This window comes from Spathaspora passalidarum (assembly GCF_000223485.1).
Source record: "Spathaspora passalidarum NRRL Y-27907 unplaced genomic scaffold SPAPAscaffold_8, whole genome shotgun sequence".
Lineage (NCBI taxonomy): Eukaryota > Fungi > Ascomycota > Pichiomycetes > Serinales > Debaryomycetaceae > Spathaspora > Spathaspora passalidarum.
Window position 1 is genome coordinate 513,935 of NW_006767432.1, and position 23,847 is coordinate 537,781.

The 23,847-nt window shown below is 39.2% G+C and overlaps 10 protein-coding genes across 10 annotated transcripts; 5 read left to right on the forward strand and 5 right to left on the reverse strand. All coding sequences in view use genetic code 12, as the record gives it.

Annotated features, from left to right (window-relative positions):
- Positions 1-57: 57 nt before the first annotated feature.
- On the reverse strand, positions 58-3,525 carry SPAPADRAFT_68915 (uncharacterized protein; the record flags this gene model as incomplete). Its single annotated transcript, XM_007377792.1, has 2 exons — positions 58-3,115; positions 3,175-3,525. The coding sequence occupies 2 exons, from the start codon at positions 3,523-3,525 to the stop codon at positions 1,649-1,651; spliced, it is 1,818 nt and encodes a 605-aa protein (XP_007377854.1).
- SPAPADRAFT_63713 (uncharacterized protein) lies at positions 64-1,680 on the forward strand (the record flags this gene model as incomplete). Its single annotated transcript, XM_007377793.1, has 1 exon — positions 64-1,680. The coding sequence occupies one exon, from the start codon at positions 125-127 to the stop codon at positions 1,598-1,600; it is 1,476 nt and encodes a 491-aa protein (XP_007377855.1).
- A 547-nt stretch (positions 3,526-4,072) lies between the features above and the next one.
- Positions 4,073-6,518, forward strand: GLN4 (glutamine--tRNA ligase; the record flags this gene model as incomplete). The annotated part of the gene is made up of 1 exon (XM_007377794.1): positions 4,073-6,518. The coding sequence occupies one exon, from the start codon at positions 4,728-4,730 to the stop codon at positions 6,474-6,476; it is 1,749 nt and encodes a 582-aa protein (XP_007377856.1).
- A 5,295-nt stretch (positions 6,519-11,813) lies between these two features.
- Positions 11,814-13,643, forward strand: GAC1 (protein phosphatase regulator; the record flags this gene model as incomplete). Its single annotated transcript, XM_007377795.1, has 3 exons — positions 11,814-11,981; positions 12,102-13,479; positions 13,531-13,643. Coding segments are annotated over 3 exons (1,659 nt in total), but the record flags the coding sequence as incomplete, so codon positions are not given.
- Positions 13,644-13,949: 306 nt separating this feature from the next.
- On the reverse strand, positions 13,950-14,753 carry THG1 (tRNA guanylyltransferase; the record flags this gene model as incomplete). The annotated part of the gene is made up of 1 exon (XM_007377796.1): positions 13,950-14,753. The coding sequence occupies one exon, from the start codon at positions 14,751-14,753 to the stop codon at positions 13,950-13,952; it is 804 nt and encodes a 267-aa protein (XP_007377858.1).
- Positions 14,754-14,941: 188 nt separating this feature from the next.
- Positions 14,942-18,439, forward strand: RPA135 (DNA-directed RNA polymerase I core subunit; the record flags this gene model as incomplete). The annotated part of the gene is made up of 1 exon (XM_007377797.1): positions 14,942-18,439. One exon carries the CDS (start codon positions 14,942-14,944, stop codon positions 18,437-18,439), a length of 3,498 nt encoding a protein of 1,165 aa, XP_007377859.1.
- A 120-nt stretch (positions 18,440-18,559) lies between these two features.
- SPAPADRAFT_144289 (uncharacterized protein) lies at positions 18,560-19,330 on the reverse strand (the record flags this gene model as incomplete). The annotated part of the gene is made up of 1 exon (XM_007377798.1): positions 18,560-19,330. The coding sequence occupies one exon, from the start codon at positions 19,328-19,330 to the stop codon at positions 18,560-18,562; it is 771 nt and encodes a 256-aa protein (XP_007377860.1).
- A 135-nt stretch (positions 19,331-19,465) lies between these two features.
- On the forward strand, positions 19,466-20,386 carry SPAPADRAFT_144617 (uncharacterized protein; the record flags this gene model as incomplete). The annotated part of the gene is made up of 1 exon (XM_007377799.1): positions 19,466-20,386. The coding sequence occupies one exon, from the start codon at positions 19,466-19,468 to the stop codon at positions 20,384-20,386; it is 921 nt and encodes a 306-aa protein (XP_007377861.1).
- Positions 20,387-20,409: 23 nt separating this feature from the next.
- On the reverse strand, positions 20,410-21,801 carry SPAPADRAFT_143967 (mRNA-processing endoribonuclease; the record flags this gene model as incomplete). The annotated part of the gene is made up of 1 exon (XM_007377800.1): positions 20,410-21,801. One exon carries the CDS (start codon positions 21,799-21,801, stop codon positions 20,410-20,412), a length of 1,392 nt encoding a protein of 463 aa, XP_007377862.1.
- Positions 21,802-21,852: 51 nt separating this feature from the next.
- Positions 21,853-23,832, reverse strand: SPAPADRAFT_158526 (uncharacterized protein; the record flags this gene model as incomplete). Its single annotated transcript, XM_007377801.1, has 1 exon — positions 21,853-23,832. One exon carries the CDS (start codon positions 23,822-23,824, stop codon positions 21,914-21,916), a length of 1,911 nt encoding a protein of 636 aa, XP_007377863.1.
- Positions 23,833-23,847: the final 15 nt, after the last annotated feature.

Below are 23,847 nucleotides of genomic sequence, written 5' to 3' on the forward strand. Positions count from 1 at the left end.
CATTATTTTTTTCAATTAATATATCTCCGAATTCCTATTGCCTTGTCGTATATAAACAATTCCATCTCTCGTGGATTTCACTTCCAGGCTTTCAAACAACGCTAGAACTTAACGAAATCACACCATGACTACACAGACAGAAGCCCAGCCCAATCTTCCCGATCAGCACCCAGATGCTATGAGTAGAATGAGAAACAAGAAGAATGAATTTAATGATGGCAGAAAGAGACCAATTTACTCCTGGAAAGATTCTGCATTTGATTGGATCAAACAAACCGTATACAGCGACTATTCTGATGAGAAAGTCGAAGCTAACTTATTGTCACATTTGCCGTTTTTCCCTGAATCGGATGGTAAGAGACGAGCCTCGGTTATCAACACTGATCTAGGCGATGGCAAATATATCCACGAATTGTTTATCGAGAATATTGAACCTGTGACCGAGTCAAGTGCAGTAATGAATCCTAATGGTTTGCCAGCCACTAAGGAAGTTGTTTTGGTTCATGGTTATGCCGCCTCGTTGGGTCTTTTCATTGACAATTTTGATTCCTTATCATCCATCCCAGGAATCAAAATTCATGCTATTGATTTGCTTGGATTCGGGTTTAGTGCAAGACCAAACTTTCCACACTTTCCTTCAAAAACTAAACAAGATATTTATAAAGTGGAAGACTGGTTCATTGATTCTATTGAGGAATGGAGAAAGAAGAGAAACATCAACAACTTTGTCTTGATAGGTCATTCGTTTGGGGGTTACTTGAGTTGTGCCTACACTCTTAAATACAACCAGAAACTTATTGATGCCGCCACTGGCATTAATCATAATTTAGTGGAAAAGTTAATTTTGTTAAGTCCAGTCGGTGTTGAACGCCACAAGAATTCCTTATTAAAAGATCAAGAATCTGTATCTATTTCAGTTGCTCAACAACAAAAAGAAAACCAATTAAGTCCGGTTGTTTCTTTGGAACAAGAAGTGTTGACCAGTCAAGAAGAAATTGTTCACGGTAAAGCTGGTGTCAAGCCTCTCTCAGCTTCTCCATCTGCATCTGTATCACAATCATCCAATCAAGAAGCATCTGAAGAAGAACCAAGAACCAGAAGAAGAAAGATTATAGATTTCATGTGGGAACGCAACTTCTCCCCCTTTTCCATTGTCCGTAATCTTGGTCCTATCAAGTCCAAGATGATTTCTGGATGGACAACCCATAGATTTGCTCATGTTTATTATCAAGATCAGCAACATTTCCAAAATGTTCATGATTACATGTACAGAATCTTCAATGGTAAAGGATCTGGTGAATATGCCCTTACTAGGGTGTTGGGAGTTGGTGCATTGGCTAAATTGCCATTGTTGGATAGATGTCCTGAAAAGTTTGTTGCCATGGGTATCCCAACTTTGTGGGTATATGGAGATAAAGATTGGATGAATGATGAAGCTGGGTTGGAAATGGTTAATGAAATTAATGAATTATCTATCAAGAAATCAGAAAAGAAATTGGCTAGTTTCAGTATATTACCAAACGCTGGACATCACTTGTATCTTGATAATCCCCCAGCTTTTGCTCGTGAAATATTTAAGTTCTTGGGTTTTAGAAGATAAATTCAAACTAAATAGGTGTATATATGGTATTTATAGTAGAGAAGGTAATTATTTAAGAATTTTTTCACATTCTTGTTTGTAATATTGTTGAATTTCTTGTAGTTTAATTTTGTGTTGATGTTCAATTTTAGCAAAGGCATTATCTAGTTCTTGTTGCAATTGATTTTGCTTCTTAAGAATGTTAAATTCAAGCAGTTTGAGTTTGTTGATAAGATTAGAAGATAAGAGTTTCAAACTTTCATTCATGACATCGTAGGCCGAACCAATGGTGGGACATGTGGTTTGATTCAAATCTATATCGGTAAATTCTCTGGGAAGGATGGTGTTATTAGCTGTAGATGTTGCACAGATTTCGTCGCTTACGGTGGAAATAGGAAGTTGTTTATTAGCAGCTCCTGGCAAATTATAGTTGTTCAAACGTTTAGAAACTTGACTGTTGGTTGCTAAAAGTATATCTTGAGTCGAAATAGGTTGAACCATCTCTTTAGCTTGGTCTATCCCTCTGTACTTTGCAAGCTCTGATTTGAGATGATTCTGTGGAGTTTTGACCAGAGACTTTGGACGTTTTCTAATTGATCCTGAACTTCTTACTGGACTTCTTTTTGGAACTGTCTCTTCGTTTTTCTCTAAACTAGTAATCTCTGCAGAATGTGTATCTGTAGAATTTGTTCTGGTAAGGACAGAGCTAGTGATAACCTCATCTGTTACCAAACTATCTGTAGTTTCATTTGTATCAGGCATAACTTGTGACTCGGAAACATGGATCAAAGAATTAATAGAGATCTTCCTGGTCTTGTTTGTCTTGTTTGACTTGTTTTGACTTAAATATGAAACCAACCAATTGAATTGCAGTTGCTGTTGTAACTTTAACTCGATCTCAATATCGGTAAGAAATTCAGTTCTTTCCTTTACAATAGAGAACGATTGTAAATACTCTGGGTTCAGAAGGCTACCTGAACGAGTACGTCTTGAGTTCATGCATTCAAATTTTATTCGGAGTGTGGAATCTGATAATGCCAAATAATTGGAAAGGGTGTGGAGATTGATTAAACAAGGAATAAAACTCTTTTTATCGTTCATCCATAAGACTAGCAGTTTTGATTCTTTTGGTTGAATAAAACAGTCTGGACAATCCGGGAGTATGATCGCCTTGGAAGTAATTGAACAACTAATTAGATTCCTAAAACTTGGATTGTAGTTGGTAATGTATTTGATTTGATCCATAGGTAGGAAAGATTGAGGTAACCCTGCAAGAAATAAGTGATCTACTTTTAACTTCTTGAACAATGTCATCAAGCATATTATGTTTGTAAAATCCAGATTCTCTTGTAATAACTTTTGGAATTTGGCATGATTTTTAGGATTAACCATATTGATATAAGTGCTTACGTTGAAATTATGGGCTGTATTTATGAGGATATTGGTACTTAACCATGCCCGAGACTTGGAAGAGAGTGAGTCATCTAGTAAGTTTGACAAATAGGAATCTTCAACCAAATTATAAATCGAGATTTTCTAAAAGTAACTTGTTAGCACTATGTTTGAAATTATATCACAAAGTATATCTTACTTACCATTAGAATTGAAGTATACTGCTCCATTTCTCTTGGAAAATGAGTGTGAATGAATTCACTGAGATGGAGGTTTACAATGAAGTAACTTAACTCATCAGAAAGGAAATCTTGTATTCTTGCAATAGTAAACAATTTATCAAGTAGGGTCTTGATTTTGTCAATTGATTGTGCCTCTTCAGAGGACATTGATTCGGATAAATGTTGTTGTAATTTGTTCAAGATGTCGAGTTGTTCTAGGTAGTTAATCAATTGGTTGAAATCGAATTCCTCGTAAGTGATTATGGGTTTGGAATTGGTTCGCTGAATCAAATTCTCAAACTCCTGTGAAAACAATCTAAGACACTCTGACATGTTTGTTCTTCTTCTTCTTCTTCTTCTGTTGATGTAAACTGTTTTTTGGTTGCAAATTCAAAATTTGTTTACACTTTTTTCTATGGGAAAAGTTCGTTTGGTTATAAATTGGCAGCAGAAATTCTGTAAATATTATTACTACCCACAATGTCTGAATAGCTTACTTTGGTTACTAGCTGTGATCTTCAGTGATGCAAAGTTGGATCTGTTCATAGAATTGAATTCTTTACTAACATGGATTCCATTTATTTCATTTTTATATAAAATTCCACAAAATATTAGAATATTTATATCGAGAAGTGAAGACAATGACAAACTGTGGCAATGGCCCAAATTTACAACATCACATACGAACCACTAAATCTAGTAATCCCTACAAGGAAAGCACCCCCCCCAAACGAACGATCATTAGATGGAATGTCAAGGAAGGCAAAATTGCCTTCCCAACTGGTAGCTCACAGTTTTGATCACGACACGATCTGAGAAATGAGTAACAGAAAAAAAAAAAATTTGGCATTAAAGATCTCTTGTGTTCTATCATCTTCTTATTCATACAACACATAATGTCTGACGACTTAATCGACTTGTTTAGCAAGGTCGGATTTGGCGATAACAAATCAAAGGAAATTGTCAAGAACAAGAAAGTTTCCACTTCACTTTATGAAATTCTTCATGACGAAGCTAATGCTGACTCATACAACGACAAACAATTGGCACTTTTGCATCAATTAGCCGTTGAATCCAAGGGCGCCGCCATTCCTAACCGTAAGCTCATCACTGATGCTATCTTAGATGGCCGTGTCAAAACCAATTTACAAATCCTGGAAGCTGTCAAGTATTTGAAATCTCAAGGTGAATCAGATGTCAGCATCGACAAGTTTAATGAAGTGGCTGGTGTTGGCATTGAATTGAGTGAAGCTGATGTTAAGGCGGAAATTGTCAAGTACTTGGATTCAATTAAGGACGAATTGGAATCAAAGAGATACTCAATCTTACCAAAGGTTCTTGGTGAAGTCAAGAAGTTGCCAAGTCTTAAATGGGCTGCTCCTAACTTGTTCAAACCCACAATTGATGCCTTATTCTTGGAAAAGTTAGGTCCTAAGGATGAAAGAGATGTTGTCAAGAAGGAAAAGAAGCCAAAGGCTAACGCTGAAGCTGCCGCCAAGAAAGCAGCAACCACTGCTGTTGAACATGAACGTTCTATGTTCTCTGAGGGTTTCCTCGGTGACTTACACAAACCAGGTGAAGAACCTCAAATGTATCCTGAATTACTTGGTCCACACCGTGATTTCATCAAGGGTAAAGTTCACACTCGTTTCCCACCTGAACCAAATGGATTCCTTCACATTGGACACTCCAAGGCTATTATGGTCAATTTCGGGTTTGCTCAATTCCACAAAGGTAACTGTTATCTTAGATTCGACGACACTAATCCTGAAGCCGAAGAAGAAGTTTACTTCAACTCCATCAAAGATATGGTTGCATGGTTAGGATATGAGCCTTGGAAGATCACCTACTCTTCTGACTACTTTGATCAATTGTATGATCTTGCCGTCAAGCTTATTGAAAGTGACAAGGCTTATGTATGTCATTGTACTGCTGATGAAGTCAAGGCTAGCCGTGGTATGAAGGAAGATGGTACTCTTGGTGGAGAAAGAAAAGCATGTGCCCACAGATCTCAATCTATTGAACACAACTTGAAAGAGTTTACCAATATGAGAGATGGTAAGTATAACGTTGGAGAAGCCACCCTTAGAATGAAGCAAGATTTAGAATCAGACTCTCCACAAATGTGGGATTTGGTTGCCTACAGAGTTTTGAATACTCCACACCACCGTACTGGTGATAAATGGAAGATTTATCCAACCTATGATTTCACCCATTGTTTGGTTGATTCTTTTGAAAACATTACTCACTCGTTATGTACTACTGAGTTCATCTTATCTAGAGAATCATATGAATGGCTTTGTGATACTCTTCATGTTTATCGTCCACCACAACGTGAATATGGTAGATTGAACATCACTGGTACCATCATGTCCAAGCGTAAGATTGCCAAGCTTGTCAACGAAAAATACGTCAGAGGATGGGATGATCCTAGATTGTACACTTTGGAAGGTATTAAGAGAAGAGGTGTTCCTCCAGGAGCTATTTTGTCATTTATCAACACCTTGGGTGTTACCACTTCCACCACCAATATTCAAGTTGTTAGATTTGAAAGTGCTGTTCGTAACTACCTTGACCAAACTACTCCTAGATTAATGATGGTATTGAACCCTATTGAAGTTGTCATCGACAACTTGCCTGAAGATTTCTCATTGGATATTGAAATTCCATACAAGCCAGGTAAGGGAGAAGAGAAGTTTGGTTACCGTAAAGTAAAATTCTCCAACAAGATCTACATTGACGCTAATGATGTACGTTTTGAAGCTGCCGATTCCAACTATTTTAGATTAGCTCCAGGCCAACCTGTTGGTTTAATCAAGGTTCCATACAACATTAGTTTCAAGTCGGTTGAAAAAGTGGGAGATATTACTCGTGTTCATGTTAACTACGAAAGTGAAAATCACAAGAAGCCAAAGACTTATATCCAATGGGTTCCTCAAGACAGTGCTATCCACATTAATCAAGTCCGTATTTACAATCAATTGTTCAATAGTGAAAACCCTCTGGCTCATCCAGACGGATACTTGAAGGATATCAACCCTGATTCTGAACATGTGATCACCAATGCTGTAGTTGAACCAAGTTTCAAAGAAGTTGAGGCTAACTCACCATTGAATATTGAAATTCCTGGTAGTGACTTCAATATCAAGGAAGCCAAGGGTGCCAACACCATCAGATTCCAAGCTTTGAGAGAAGGTTATTTCTGTGTGGATAAAGACAGTAGTTCTGATAAGTTAATTTTGAACAGAATTGTCACTTTAAAGGAAGATGCTGCAAAGAAGTAGATCTAGAAGTTAAGTAGTCACAAATAAACGATTTCCTTGTACAAATTTTTTTTTCTTTTTGTGATAACAATCCTATCCGATTGCCCCGCCTTCCATTATTTGTTGAAAGTTGATTATATCATCATGAGATGGAACTAACGGGAAATGATGTAATCTGGGATGGACCTACACCCCCTGAAATCTTTTTATCAAAACAAAAAACAAAAAAAAAAATATTAGCGAGAAGCCCCTGGCGATCTTTTTCTTCGTCTTTTCTTTTTTATTTTTATGTGTTTTGATGCAAGTTCCGGCAACGTATGGTCTGCATGAGATGAGAAATGATAAGGATCCCGATGGATCCATGATCTGAAACAGGGAGAGTGGTATGCTGGCGGAAATGTAACCTAAATTTACCAAGCCATTACCAGCGTGTCCGTTTCATGAGGATGACTAGGCGTTACCAAGTAAAAAAAAATAATAACTCCGAAAAAAGAATCTAGATTGTGAGTATTTTCTTGTCGTGGGTATTTTTTAATGCTAAATTTGGCATGCAAACTGAATGATTAACTATGAAATTTCTTTTGATTCTCATACGATTGTTCAAAGCAAATCCGGTTAGTATTTTAGTGGAATTATGGCAGGTTTATTTTTCAAAAGAAATGCATAATTTTATTGGTTAGAGTAATAATGAAAAATCGCATGCACGTTTCAACTGTACGTACAGTTATGCAAGACCATCCGTGAATATAATCTAACGACGTAAACGCTCTCTCTTTGTGGTATCTTTGATAGAAACGGGTTAGGTGGTTCCGTAATTACAGATTGGATAGTCCACTTAGTTAAAAATATAGGTATCTTGAAAACAAAGGAAATTTCAGGACTAAAAATTAGTGCTGTGTGAGCAAGCAGGAGAAAAAAAAAAAACTTGGCTGTAGTGAATCATACTCAGTGGGGGGTCAGCCCCACGACGAAGATTTTTCAGTATGGTTTAGGAAACCGAAAATAGAATTTATCAAGAAAAAAAGGAGAGGAGGAGTCGTCACAACAAAACAAAGAAATAGAGTTAGAAAATATTCCTAGCCAGGAAAATAAAAGACAAGATTGGATAACAAACGAAGGGCTGGACAAGTAAACAAGGGCTTTTAGCCTCTAAACATGGGAATGACAGGTTAGCACAGATGTGAAAGTAATCACTAACTAGATATATGAAGAGGGAAAGATAACAGAATAAGTGCAGAAAAATACAACCGCTTTGTTAAACAGTTGACATTGCAAGAGAATCTATGTTGTTAGGGACTTCAACTGTATGATAAAGTTAAGTAAACTTTGTAAACTACATTTAGTTCTTTTAGCAAATGTATCATTATTGGATTGTTCCCCACAGTCTTGATTTCAAATTGTCAACCAAGTTGACTTACGCTTTTAGCCATAACTTATGGGGGGAAAAACCTTTCTTTGGACTTTACTTGTCCCAAAAGGGACAACTTACAGCAATTACCCCAGATTAGGAGTAAAGTATGTTCAAGCTCTCCACACAATAGCCAGCGCAACCACAGCAACCATATTATAGGAAATGTTAAAACAAACAAAGCTTACCCCAGATGATTCAAAAAAAAAAACAGAATATTTTCTACATATTGTTTTTTTTTTCTCCCACTTTTTGTTGAGCTATGTAAAAAAATAAACTCTTTACTAATTCTATTTCGTAATTCACACTCGGGCCTCAGAGTTAGCCCACTATACCTTTCTGTTCCTTAATCGTGTAAGGTTTTGCTAGATGGGGAAAATTCTACAAGAAATGGTCACTTGAGGCGTGTACCATGTGTTTGCCTCATCTTTTTTCTGTCAGTCTTTTTTTTTTTTTGCAAATTGACTGCAAAATTTACAAAAAGAACTTTAACTGACCTGCATAATACAGAGATTTTTTTAATTCGATTATTTATTGTTCAAGGTGGGGAAAAAGGATATTTTTCTGCAAGTTAAGCTATGAGGGCTTTGCGCAGGTTCCCCCTCACACAGGGGGGAGAAAGAGGAAGGAATTTTGATAATATTCGTAAGAGCAGTGACGTTCGCCTCCGCTGGTAACTTATGTAATGATAATGCAAACTTTTCACGCAAATTAAAGTTTGCCACGCTGGGGTTTGTTTTTTCCAGACCAAGTTTGAAAACTGTAGTGGTTACAACATTTTAGTGTAATTTTTTCTTTAGTTGTAGTCATCAGCCATTGTGTCATGTAACGTATCTGGATTGGACCTCCTTAGCAGGTCCTAATTCTACATCTCGTTTATATCTGCGATGAGATAAAAAGAAGTCTGGGTGTGTCAATGCAACAGGGTTATTGATTTCCACCCCTTGTGTACGATAGAAAATGTGTGATATTTTTTTAGGTCATAGTCATGCATAAATAATAATATATTTTTAACCTATTGTTCTAATTCTTATGATTTTTATTATTTTTTTTATTTTGGGTGTTATCCAAAGGGTAATTTCGGGACCGAATGTGTTGTTGGGCATTTTTTAAATATTATGTGGGATTTTTTGTAAACATGGGTTGAAACAATCGATAGGAACATGTAATAATAATCGCGCTAGGTAACAATTGGCGAATTGACACATCTGATTGACGAAATGTGTTACCCCCTGGGGGAGCCATATAATTCAATGATGAGGTAGGTGCAACCCATGGGGGATAGAAGGTTCGCGTAATACAAAGAGCTGCGGCAAACCAACAAAAAAAAAGAAACAGAAAATCTAATTGTCTTTTTTTTTTTTTTTGTGAGTCCCACGGCGTGCGAAAATGTTTTCCGTGGAAGGAAAAGTGCTCAAGGCACCAAAAAAAAAAAAAATTATGGGTAGGGGGTGTAGTTCGCGATGTTACATTGGTACAGATACTGCATTTAACACTGTGGAGGGCTCTTGTGGGGAATTAAGTAGTGGTCTGGGGTGTATGGTCATATTCCAGAAAGACCAAATTCGACACGGTCTCTTTTTATAAACTTTGATAAAACCGAAACACGAGTCAGGGCGAAAAACGCAGGTCGTGTAAACTGAAAACAAAATAGAAACTCTAAATTATAATCTCATTGTTAAAAGCGAATAGTTTTAGACCGTGAAAAGGGCCGACAGGGACCTGGGCAGCCCTGAAGCCTCTTTTATTGTAGCCGATGTAAAATTTGTGTCTTGCGGACGGCCCGGTTTGTGGATTTAACACACACTAGTTAAAAATGCGTATGGTTTTTAATTTAGTAACAATACGTTCACTTGCAGGCGAAGCCTGATTGTTGATAAATGCATAGAAGGAAATATGTAAAAAAATTATTCAGTAAACAATGGAATTGCAAGCGCAGTTTGCGCGCAAATAAAAAATTTTTTTTTGATTTGTAAAAGCAAGACACAAATCCAATAATAACTAGTTACTGGGGTCTGAGTGTATATTTGGGGTACACACATGACTGTTCGGGGACCGATTACCATTAGCAATTGCTATGTTAATGGTTTTCCACATGGAAAGTTCGGAGATTGTAATAAGATTATAGCCGAAAAGTGTAAACTGTGTGCGTAAATAACTACAAACCAGCTGGTTGCGAGCGCAAGTATCGCCAATTCAACAACCGCCCTAGAGGGCTACTTAGCTCGTTGGTAGTAAACTGGACTCCCTTATTTCAAACTCCGATAGTTCACGCATGACAAATCAGAAAAAGATAGGACGAGGGATACGAAAAACAATAGTGGAAAGGAACGATCCGTGTAGCTAGGATCTATGATTTTGCATACATACACACACTATTGTGCTTTCCACTATGGTGTAGATTTTCTTAATTGTTGCATCTTAAAGTCAAGGTATGTGTCAGTTTAATGTAACCACCCACACTGGGTTTTGACTCCCCCCCTTTCCCGCGTAAAACGTATAATCGAACTACATCCAGAGCCAGAGACCAGAAAAAAAAAGGAGGAGAACTACAGATAAGACCCATGGACCAGAGCTTATCTAGTTAACTTTGAGCTCTGCCTAGACCAGACGCGGTATCTTTACTTTCGATTCAATACTGTGTTTTCTTTTCTTGCTTAGTTTTGATTTATAAATCTTGTGCATATTTTTATTTTTTTCATAGCTAGTTATATTTTTTAAATTTGGCTACAAACACTCAGGTCATTTGTTCTTTTAAACTTTCACTTGCTTTAAAATATTTTTTCCCACATTTTTTTTCTGGTGTGTTTACAGACGAAAAATGAAAGGTAAAATCTGCACGGGTTTAACGATAAATCGACATGCATACTGCGATTAAAATGATGTCACCTGATACCACAGAGTAAGTGGGGAAACCAACATGGTGTGGGTTTTCAGAATATTTTGGTTTTGTTATATACATTTCGGTGAGGTAGATGTGTATTGTGTATAAAGGCAACCTTTCCGATGTGGATATATGTGTTCTGATTAATAGACACACACACATTTAATTTTACTTTGTTGGGAAATAATTGCCGTGAAATTTATGGTAAAAAATAATTTGTTAACAATCGATGTTTCTGAGTCAATAGAATTGGCATTTTCTTTTCTTTTTTTTATTAAGATTTATTTTTTTTTTTTTAATTCAGATAATTTATTTTTTTGGGCTCGGATTTCCCATTCCCCCCCGTATGGAATTTCTGCAGTAGTCGCCGCCACTTTAACACAAAAAAAAAATCAGATTAAAAAATATACATGTAATAAAAATTATAAATAAATTAGAAATTCCAGCTTTAATGACTTTTATAAATTTTGCTGTGTATTTTCCTTCTTCTCTTGAAAAACCAACTCACTATTTATATAGAACTTATCTGGCATAAGTTCATAAAAAACCAAACCACCTGGTCATCATAGTCATATATCAGTCCTACGTGTCTGATCAAACCATCTTTTAATAGATCCATTTATAAAAAAAATTACACCGAAAACGGAAACTCTTAGGGGCGAGTGAGAAATTTTTTTTTTTTCGTTTACATTGTGTGCACTAACCAAATAGACGCACACACATTAACCACCACCACCAACATCCGATTTGCATACACAAAATCTTAAAGAAGCTTTTTTGTGTGCAGGAAGAAAAGGAAAATTTCTGATAGAAGCAACTTTTGAAAAAGGGAAAAATCACGCAAAGGCAAGGCGGATATCTACACTACCCCTTTAATCATCCAAAACTAGCCGCAACCACCGTAAACTCAGACGTTTAAACCTACTTGACAGTCTGGACGGTACTATACAAGGGACCACCAACAAGAACCGGCTATATTGATTATTGCATTTATCACATTACATTCATTCCAAAAAATTTTTTTTTTTTGCATTTATAATATTCATCATTTTTGTAATACACATTAACCACAATGTCTACCACCATAACAAAGGGAGGACCAATGCCTTTGACATATTCCAATCTCATTGCATCAAACCTTTACACACAAAGAGAAGCTGCTTCATCTAGCGAGTCTGTCGATTCAAACGCTAGCACCATTAAACTAACCCTGGGAACACCACCACCACAGCAAGTTCCAATACCAACCACCACCAATACAACCGCTATACCATCGTTATCATCGGCAATCACCACCTCATCATCTATAACAGCTTCCGCCACATCCGCTTCAACTCCACGCAGGAAACTCCAGCTTCCAAATTATTACGTGCCTCCTAAAGTCAATGTACAAGAACTGGATTCACAAGACAGCAGTTCCAGCACATCCATGTCGTCCACCTGTTCCACATCCTCATCCATGTCATCTACCAGTTATGTGCTTCCTCCAAGGTTGGTTCGCAAAAAGTCAGGGGAATTAGTCAAGTCATCATTGAAGTTGCCTCAGTTGTTGCAACGTTCGCTTTCAACACCACAATTACCAGCTCGTAAATCCGTGAGATTTGCTTCTAGATTAACCAACATCAAGATGTTTGACGGTATGGAATCACCCGCTGCAGTTTCATCCACCGCATCTACTCCATTGCATTCTCCACCTTCGGGCAGATATGATGATGAATTGGATGACTTTGACGATGAATTGAGATTCCTCAAGACTAAGCCTAAAGTTGATTATTTCGATTGGAACTGGCATGGATCCATGGAATCATCATCTTCCACTTCTAGTGACGATGAAGACGAGTATTGGTCTACACCAAAGTCTTTGACTGGTAATTCATTGAGAGAATATAGATTGACTAGTCACAATATCCCCAAGATTGTTAATTTCAAGGATATGATTGTGTGGTTGCCTAGTGCCTATGTATTGAAGACTGACGGTATGACATATCTTTATGGGTTAGTTAATGTTAAGAATTTGGCTTTTGAAAAGAAGATTTTTATCAAGTTGACGTTGAACAATTGGAAAACAAGTGTTGTATTTGGCGGCAATGCCATCATCACCTATGTCAAGTCTATGGGCGATGTTGATCAATTTAAGTTCAAGATTAATGTCGATGATTTGATCTCTAATAGATATGATGGGTTTAATGCTATTGATTTGCAAATGTGCATCAAGTATGAAGTTGGAAGTGATGTTTACTGGGACAATAATGGCGGTGCTAATTATCAATTCAAGTTAACTATGGTTAATGGGATTAAATCATACACTTATTCTCCAAGTCCAAGCAAGAATTCTCCATCAATTAGTGAAACTCCCAAGAAGGCTGAAACTGAAGAATTCCCACAATTTAACGAATTGATTTCGAAGTTGATTTTACACCAACAAGTATCCAAGTCAGATGCATCTTTGGCCAGAAGACCAACCATTGCCACTACTACTGCTCCTCAACAACCAAGATTTTCATTTTCAGTTCACAACAACTTTGAAGATCGTAAACCACAACGTCCATTTTTAAGAACTTCATATTCATCCAGTGATGTCACTACTGCTGCCAGTCAACAACAGCAACAAGCTGGCAGACCAAAGTATTCACAATCGTTTAGACAACGTCAACAAAAGAAGGACACTGGCAAGCCCGAGTTTTCCAGTGTTAGCTATGCTGATTTACTTAACAACTATTGCTTTGCCAATAGTACCAATTCATCGCCCGTCCATTCACCAACCCCATCCACTACCGGTGGAGCTGCTGCTACTGCTGCTGCTGGTTCTTCCACCCCCACCACTCCTGTACTTGCTGGTTGTTTGCCATCGACTGCATCTACACTTCATTCATTTAGTGATTCAATTCATATTTAAAGATACATTTTTTGTTTGAATCATCATCATCACACACACACACACACACAATTATTTATCAGTTGTGTTTTGTTTAATTCTGTTTATTATTTATATATTTATAGTTTGACTTTTGTTTTTATTTGGGTTTAATTGTTTATTAGTTGTTTATTAATACACATATATATCGGATAGCTACTTGTAGATTCGATCTAAACATGTTAGATTTCATGTTAAGGCGAGGTGAGGTGACGTTAATATATGCAAAGATAAGCGGAGCTGCATGACAATGCCATTGTTTATGTGCGGATTGCCGATGCACATCGGTTAATCCTTTAACCAGGGCCTGGAATCCCACCACGCGTCATCATTGATGATGTCAACATGATGCTCGACAATGTCGGCCTTTTTTCTCTTCTTATCTTCCCTTGACTTTTGACGCGAGCTGAGGTTCAGTTCATCCTTGGTATTGTAGTCTTTGAGCTCGCGGACATAGATTGTTCCCTTTTTGAACATTTCCGGTTCGTTATTGTAGTTTATCCCCATTTGGAAAAGGATTTCATTCTTGTCGGAACTCACTGTGCCCATCAACTTATGCTCTGCTTGTTGTGGCGTAAGTTCTTGTTTAATGACAAGGTTCCAGAACGTGGTATTGTATAGGTTGTTAATGTGACAGTCCACTTGTCTCCAGCTGAAATAGTCTCTGACAACGTTGAAATTGGGGTATACTACTGCGCGCCCGTCAAACACGGGTAAATGATCTTCTTCGAGTTGTTTGTCGGGGAATGCCTGGTTCCAGTAAAACAGGTAGTAACTAGACATAAGACTGGCAAAGAGAGTGCATAGCTTCATTTCTCTTCGTTCGTATAGCTCGCATTGGCGACGTAGTAAGAAAGAGTATTCGTCGGAGTCTCCATATGCCATCATTACATCGCTGTATTTGGTCATAATCTTGTGTGCGGCCCGGTTCATTACTTGTAGGGCTGCGATGTCGTTGGGCTTGGTGAATTGATAGTGCTGTGAGAATTTGTGGAATCCCTTTCCGTCGACACGGATCACCACGTATGTGTCTGGGAGTAAGTAATTTTCTCGTTCAAACAGCTTGACATATTCATACCGACTGTTGGCCATGTCTACGAGGTATAGAATTACATATATATATAGACCGAGTACATTTCCATGACGATGCCGAAATTTTACTATTGTGTCAATCACGTGACCCCATCTTAAAATTCTCATCCCAAAAATTTTTATCTTCATTTTTCATAAAACTACATACATTTCCTCCTTTATCTACCCACTGACAGAGTCACAACAAGATGAGAGCTCAGTTTAGGACTCTAGAGAGAGAAGCTCGTTTCCAAAACCCACCCGCTGACAAGTCAGCCTACCCTTTCCTAGCGGATGCCGTTGCTCCACACATTGGATCGTTCAACGCCTTGACTTCAGGTCCTGGTGGTGGATTACTTAATCTTGGTGTTCAAGACATCGGTACCAAAACCATCTTCGATACTGCAGAAACAAGCGATCGATTGGGTAACAAGTTGCAGATCCGGGTCGAGTCTGTCCAGTTGGCCAAGCCGACCGTCCCTGCCACCGACAAGTTGAGTCTCAACAGAAAGACATTCCCTAGTGAATGCAGAGAAAGAATGAGCACTTACAGAAGTAGATTGATGTTGAAAGTCAGCTGGAGCGTCAACGACGGCGAAGAAGTCAGTGAGATTAGAGAAGCAGGTCAAATCCCCATCATGCTTCAAACCAACAGATGTCATTTGGAAAAATTGTCTCCAAAGCAATTGGTGGAAGCCAAGGAAGAGAGTGATGAGTTAGGGGGGTATTTCATCGTCAATGGGATTGAAAAGTTGATTAGAATGTTGATTGTGCAAAGAAGAAACCATCCTATGGCGCTTATCCGTCCTAGTTTCGGTAATCGTGGTGCCAGCTATACCAAGTACGGTATTCAAATCAGATGTGTCAGACCAGATCAAACTTCTCAAACTAATGTGTTGCATTACTTGAATGACGGAAATGTCACTTTTAGGTTCTCCTGGAGAAAGAATGAATATTTGGTTCCTGTCACCATGATCTTAAAGGCCCTTGTTGAAACCAATGATAGAGAAATCTTTGACGGTATAGTTGGTAACGATGTCGACAACTCGTTCTTGACTGATCGTTTGGAATTGTTGTTGCGTACTTACAAGAGTTATAACTTATACTCCAAGCAAGAAACATTGGCATACTTGGGTGACAAGTTTAGAGTTGTGTTTGGTGCCACTCCGGATGTTTCCGATATTGATGTTGGTAAAGAAGTGTTAAAGAGAATCGTCCTTGTTCACTTGCCTAACAACACCGACAAGTTTAGAATGTTGTTGTTTATGATCAGAAAGTTGTACTCGTTAGTTGCCGGTGACTGTTCCCCAGATAATCCAGATGCCACCCAACATCAAGAAGTTCTTCTTGGTGGGTTCCTCTATGGTATGATCATCAAAGAAAAAATTGAAGAATATTTACAAAACATCAAGCTTCAAATTACCTCCGACATAAACCGTGGTGTTGCCATCAACTTCAACGACAGAAAGTACATGACTAGAGTGTTTTCCCGTATCAACGAAAATATTGGTCAGAAATTGCAATACTTTTTATCCACAGGTAACTTGGTCTCCCAGTCCGGTCTCGATTTGCAACAAGTGTCCGGTTATACCGTTGTTGCTGAAAAGATTAACTTCTACCGTTTCATCTCCCATTTCAGAATGGTCCATCGTGGTTCTTTCTTTGCCGAATTGAAAACCACCACCGTGAGAAAGTTGTTACCAGAATCATGGGGGTTCTTGTGTCCTGTCCATACTCCTGATGGTTCTCCATGTGGGTTATTGAACCATTTAGCCCATAAATGTAAGATTGCCACTGAAGACTCCGATGTCAGTCAAGTTACCTCAGCATTAGCCCAATTAGGTATTTCACCAGCTGACTCATTCGCTGCTGGTCCAAACTTGTGTTGTGTTCAATTAGACGGGAAGATTGTCGGTTGGACCACCCACGAACAAGGTAAGATTGTCGCTGACACATTAAGATTCTGGAAAGTAGAAGGCTCCCATGGCTTGCCATTAGATTTAGAAATCGGATATGTTCCACCATCCACCAAAGGTCAATACCCAGGTTTGTTTATCTTTGGTGGCCGTTCCCGTATGATGAGACCCGTCAAGTACTTGCCTTTGAACAAGCAAGACATCTTGGGTCCATTCGAACAAGTATACATGAATGTCGCTGTGACTCCCGAGGAAATCGAAAACAACATTCACAGCCATGTCGAATTCACCCCAACTAATATCTTGTCCATCTTAGCTAACTTGACCCCATTTTCAGATTTTAATCAATCACCAAGAAACATGTACCAATGTCAAATGGGTAAGCAAACTATGGGTACCCCAGGTACTGCTCTTGTCCACCGTTCTGACAACAAGTTGTATAGATTGCAAACGGGACAAACCCCAATTGTCAAGGCCAACTTGTACGATGATTATGGGATGGATAACTTCCCTAACGGTATGAACGCCGTTGTTGCCGTCATTTCTTATACAGGTTACGATATGGATGATGCGATGATTATTAACAAGTCTGCAGATGAAAGAGGGTTTGGGTATGGTACTGTTTACAAAGTTGAAAAGGTTGACTTGGGACAATCAAGAAGAAGAGGGGATCCAATCACGCAACATTTTGGGTTTGGTGATGATGAATGGCCCGAGACCTGGAAGGAGAAATTGGACGATGATGGGTTGCCATTGATTGGTGTCAAGGTTGAAGAAGGTGATCCAATTGTTGCCTATTACGATGATACCTTAGGTAAGACCAAGGTCAAGACCTACCACTCCCTGGAACCAGCATACATTGAAGAAGTCAAGTTGCTTGGAGATGACACTGGGGATCAAGAAGGGCAAATGTTAACCATCAAGTATAGAATCACCAGAGCTCCTTTGATTGGGGACAAGTTCAGTTCCAGACACGGACAAAAGGGTGTCTGTTCAAGAAAATGGCCACAAATAGACATGCCATTCTCCGAAACTGGTATCCAACCCGATGTTATTATCAACCCACACGCGTTCCCATCCCGTATGACCATTGGTATGTTTGTCGAATCTCTTGCTGGTAAAGCCGGGGCCTTGCATGGTATTGCCCAAGACTCGACTCCATGGAAGTTCAGTGAAGATGATACTCCAGCTGACTATTTCGGTGAACAATTGAGACAAGCTGGTTACAACTACCACGGTAACGAACCAATGTATTCTGGTGCTACTGGTGAAGAATTGCGTGCTGATATATATATTGGATGTGTCTATTATCAAAGATTGAGACATATGGTCAACGATAAGTTCCAAGTCAGATCTACTGGTCCTGTCAACTCGTTGACCATGCAACCAGTCAAGGGTAGAAAGAGAAGTGGTGGTATCAGAGTAGGTGAGATGGAAAGAGATGCGTTGATTGGTCACGGTACCGCGTTCTTGTTGCAAGATAGATTGTTGAATTGTTCCGATTATACCCAAACTCCAATCTGTCGTAGCTGTGGTAGTATCTTGACTACCCAAACCACTGTGCCTAGAATCGGTACTATGGCCAGTGTCAGATGTAGAAGATGTGCTGTCAAGTTGGACAGTTATCAAGGATTTGCTGCTGATGCTGACATTTGGGAAGATGGCCAGGGTAAGAAGTTTGTGGGTGGTGATGATACCACTACTGTTGCTATTCCATTTGTGTTGAAATACTTGGATTCTGAGTTGTCAGCCATGGGTATTAAGATGAGGTATAACGTGGAGCCTCGCTAAGTTTCAAGCTTAGGATTTTGAGGCGCAAAAAGTCTAAGCTCTGCTTAGCAATATACACTAGCATTGTATTTAGTTTGCATTTCGTTTGTTTGTTTTAGTAATATAAAAAGAATCTATAAACTAATCCTCGTCTGTATCAACTATAACTAGCTTTGTCTTTTTAGAATTTTCAATGATGTACCTGGCATTGATCAAATCATTTCCTTCAGCACGGTCAATTGCTTCTTGTTCATCCAGGGAAATCCCGGCTTCGATGTGTCTCCTAACAATTCTTCGTTTCGCCAAGCCTAAATCACATTGTAAGAACCAGGTGTCGTCGACCAACAGCTCAATCTGGTCCCATACTTCATCCTTCAAACTGACGTAATTCCCTTCGACAATTACAACTTGAGCGTCTGGACCTATCGTGACTCCACCATCCACGGGGTCTTTCACCGCATGATCAAATGAGGGGGCATATACCGTATCTGTGTATGCCGGATCACTGATCTTCTTGATGACATCGATAAATCCACGAGGGTTGAAAGTAAATGGAGCACCCCGGCGTGCAAATGCCTCCTGGGGATCATCCATCCTTGCCAATTCCTCTCTGGACAAATGGAATCCGTCCATGGGTAAAACTACCGTATTGAAATACCGTTCAAGACGAGGGAGTAAGCGTTGGGCAAGGGTTGATTTCCCCGATCCGGGAATCCCAGCTAGGGAAATGACAAGACGGCGACGATTATCGACGGAGTGATATTTTTCATAGACGCGTTTGACGATTTTATCAAGGTGTGATTTCTTGACGTGGACGGTGCTGGTGTCAGTGTGGGTGTGGGTGATTATGGTCAGGAAGAATAACCATAATGCAGAAGTTAGTGCGATAGTATAACCCCAACGTGGAAACATAACTGAAGATCGTCAAAAAAAAAAAAGATAGACAGTATAAATCAATTAGAGTTTATTTGAAAAAACTGGGCTGGAAATCTTGGAAGCAGGTGGAGTAGAACGAAAGACTGCGCAAACAAGCGACATTTTAATGTGATGCTCCTTCCCAAATTATGGAAATCGTGTAATTTACCGTTTTTAGAGTCACCGTGCATCTATGGATTCTCCATCGCTGACGGATACGGCTTTTACTTGACCGACTTTACTTCATTATGGAATCAGCGATTGAACCAAGACGAGTTGATAGCTGTTGCGGCCGAGAACGGGTTGGAAGATGTTACTAATGAATGTATGGCAAATCTACTATGCGCACTCGAAGAAAGTGTACTGAACAAGGACAATTTATCATTTACTCAAGCAGACAATGTCATTGAATGTAAGTTAACCGGAGAATTCAATTGGACATTTACTCTTACTAAACGATCACCCGAGCAAACAGTTACATTCCTTAGTCAGTTAAATTACCAACAATTCTCCAATAATGTGTACTTAACCCATCAAATAAACAACCTACAAAAGATAATAGCAGTAAAAGACACATTCATTAAATTCCTTACCGAGAACTTCAAACAAACTCATGGGTTGGACTTGATCAACAAGTATAAACGAATGAATAAACAAGATATAGAGGCAATAGAGCAATTCAACAAGATACGTTGGAGTAAAGCTAGTGCAATTGAATACCGAAAAGTACGAACTAGCAAAAAGCGAAGCGAAATGGAAGAGTTGAGTAAGAATATTAATGAGGCCATTGGAAACTCGTGGAAATTTGCCAATCTGTTTTACACAAATGAAGAAGAACTCGAGGAACAACTCAGCCCAATCAAAATCCACCCAGATTTGTCGCCTATTAAATCTTCAAGTCCTCCTCCACCTGGTGCCAAGAAGAAACTAAAGTTTGGTGCATTAGGAGTAAAACCTTCACTTCCTAAACCACATACGCCGGTTGCACCAACTGGAGCTACTCCTACACCCTCGCCCAGAAAGAAGAAACAAAAGATTGGATCTCTTCATTAATATATATATATCTATCTACAATTCTATAAATCAGCCATTTTATGCCATCTTTTAATTAAATGCTCAAGTGCCATTTGCTGAGTTTCATCCATGACTCCATCATATATGATCTGTAATGCCGTGGTCCAAAACTCAATAAACTCAACTAGCTCTGCTGGTGTGGTGGGTATATCCACATACAAGGGATGTTTCACCAGTTTCCGACCCGTTCCTGTTTCCTGAAATGGAACAAACTTGGCCGGACTAGCTCGGAAATACTGATCAAACACAGTAAACCAAAATCTTATCAACACCTGTGAACAGTCCTGGATAGTTACAATTGATTCTTTAGTGTAATCTCGCAACAAATCAAGATCTTCCCCATATTCTACTTCCATACAATGATGGATAGCTGAAAGTAAAATCATTTGAATCTCACTATACACTTTCTCGGCAACTTCTGCGAATGAACGAAATGCTTGGACTTCTTGAGTGGACTGCACCCATTCCCTTGAAGGTTCGGCCAGTGCTTCCTTGTGTTTATGCTTCAAAGATGGAACATGCTCTATTTCCATTGGTGCCAACTTGCCAAACTGGTTAACATTCTCATCATAAATTACCTTGGCTATAAGTTTTGCAGACATGCCCGTTTTAAAAGTGACAGTCAAGACATCGTTAGTCAATGCCTTATTACACAAATTCTTATCATTAGAAAGTAACACCACCAAATTGGCCCGCTGTTTGAAGTACAAACAACAATCAAGAATAGCATCGTCTTGAATCGCATTTTTATCCAACCTTTGTCCAAGCTTCTGGCCAATGACTACACTGCTGTTATTAGCCAACGAATTATATATCCAATCATTCGCCCATCTGGCCAAATGACCTACACTCACTCCCAGCAATCTCTCAGGAGAATCATCATCCACTAGTCGTGAAGAATTCTTTAACCCGTCCAATTCTCGCATCACCATAACCGGAATCACAATCCGCAACCCAAACTCCCTGGCCAACCCCTTTAACTCATCGACAACTTTCAAATGACTAAGTATGAAATTGGTATCCACCACAAGCATAGACAAGTTGCCATTTGCATGGGTTTCTTCCGGTTTCTCCACCATCATAATATCGTCATACATTTCATCGCCACTATTCACTTGCAAATTTCCTGAATCCCTACTGTAGCTGACGTACGACGATATCACGTCCACCTCGGCATCATCCATAGGAACCATTTCAATGTCTCCATCCACCGTGTTGTTCTGATAAGTTTGATTAGTTAGTGCATCATGGATCTTCGATTCAATAGTTTTGATAGTATATTCTATCGGTTTAGACCTTCGTGCGTGTCCCAGTGTGATCACACGATGCTGGTCTTCTTCAGATAAACCTTCAGGGGCGTATCTCAGAGGTAACAGCAGCAGCAGCAGCAGCATTAGTGGTGTTTACCTTTATGGAGAATTTACGTTTATACAAACAAACAAACAAAAAAAAAATTAATTATGTATTAGACTAGGATTTGGTAGCGTAGACATATAGAGGTGAACTTTATTTATGGGGCAAGATTTCAAGAATGAATTCAAACAAACTGACAAATAAACTCAAGCCGATAATCACAATAATCATCCATGTGATTCGGTTGGTGTTCTTTTCACTCATACTATCACTGGCAATATCAACAAACTCCAAAAACATCTTGCATCGATCATTCAACACGGTGACTCGCTGGTCGATTTCAAGGTATTCTCGAACAGCCTGGTATAATGGATGCAACGCTGGTTCAATACTCCAAAAGAAATCAGGCGTGTCCAAGATCGAACTGGACAAGTTCACATCCACTCGTAACTTGAACAATTTCCCACTCTTTTTAAGAAGCTGGTTTCGTTTGTATCCTATTCTACCAGTAAGTGCTAACTTCTTGGGAATACGCGAAATCAGCGATAAGATATTGACTAATTTACTCTCAAATAGCCCAAGTTTAGTCAGTTGAGCAATAGCATGGGACATGGTTAGCTTGATCATATGATCTCCCAGTCTGAGTGTAACCATATCATTGTATATTCTCGGACGATGAATCTGTGGATCATACTCAAAATGAAATTCCTCTGTCTCAATATCTTGTTCATCAATGGGGTTAATCACTAGTTGTTCTTCCGAGAATGCCAAATCAGCAAGGATGTTCTTTTCGTGGATCTCGGAAAAGTTCCAAAACACCACAATCCCATATTCGAATATAAACATCTCTGCGTGGTGTTTAGACACAATCGACTGAGAATGCAATGGTGATGCCGAGCGTTGCTGTTCTGCACTGGTAGATAAAAACTTTTTTACTCTATTAGGTGGAAGTTCCGCCGGTGGTGGGGATGAAACGCTCTCATTTATTATTGCATCCTCAGTCATGGGTCTTTCCTCCAAAGGTGGGGCAAAAAACTGGGGTTCACTTGGGTCAAAAGGTGCATTAGTGTCTTCCACTTCTGGATCCATAGAATAGTTATTGGCATCTTCTGGCGTCTCCACTCCCGAATAATATTCATACAAATGATCAGTTTGTTCACTTCGATTAATCAATTTCTCCATGTATCGATTGTTTGCCATGAGCTTGGCTGAGTTGTTACTCTTGACACGTAATCCGTCGTTACCTGGGAGTAGAGGAAGTGAATAAGGAACATACAATGCCTCGTCATAGACTCGTGGTTTCACTTCGTGGTTTTCTCTAAGGAATTTAGCCACGGCTTTAAGGTTGAATGATTCACAGATGAAATAAGCCGTCATACGACTAAACTCCTGGGCACGTGCATCTTTATCCATCAACTCGGCTCGCGATCTAGTTATTTGAGGTTGTAATTCTGGGCTGGTGGGAGGAAGTGGAGGCGATGATGATGTAGACACAGTTGGTTGTAAAGGGGGAGAAATCGACCCAGGGCGATGAGGATGATTATGGTTATTATGATGATGAAGATGATGCTGCTGCTGCTGCTGTTGTTGTTGTTGTTGTTGCTCAGGAATCAACACCAATTTCTGAGAAGTCTTGGATGTTCTCAGGGGCAAGGACTGGGATAGCTTGGGAATACTTCTGATGTTTCTTCTAGGGATTTCTAATGCATTGGTAGGCTGTAATGGAGGAGAATCATATCGATTACTGGGCAATCTGCTCTGGCCGGACGGGATATCACTTGAATTACTCAACAATTTATCCACAGATATATCTGTATACTTATTTCGGAAAGCTAATCGCTTCTGTAATGCAGTTTGGTGGGCCAGTTGTTGGAACGTGTACCCTTGTGACGATTGTTGCTGTTGAAGTTGCTCCTGTTGTTTACGGAAATTTTGACCTGCAAACGGTGCTCGCGTTCCCTTAATGTTGTGACTTCGTACATCTGTGACTAAGATGGAAGGTGAACGTTTAGCAGTAGGTCGTTCATTGGGTATAGGAGACCCTGCCCTGTGTGATTTACTCATTTGGTTGCTATTAGATAAGGTGC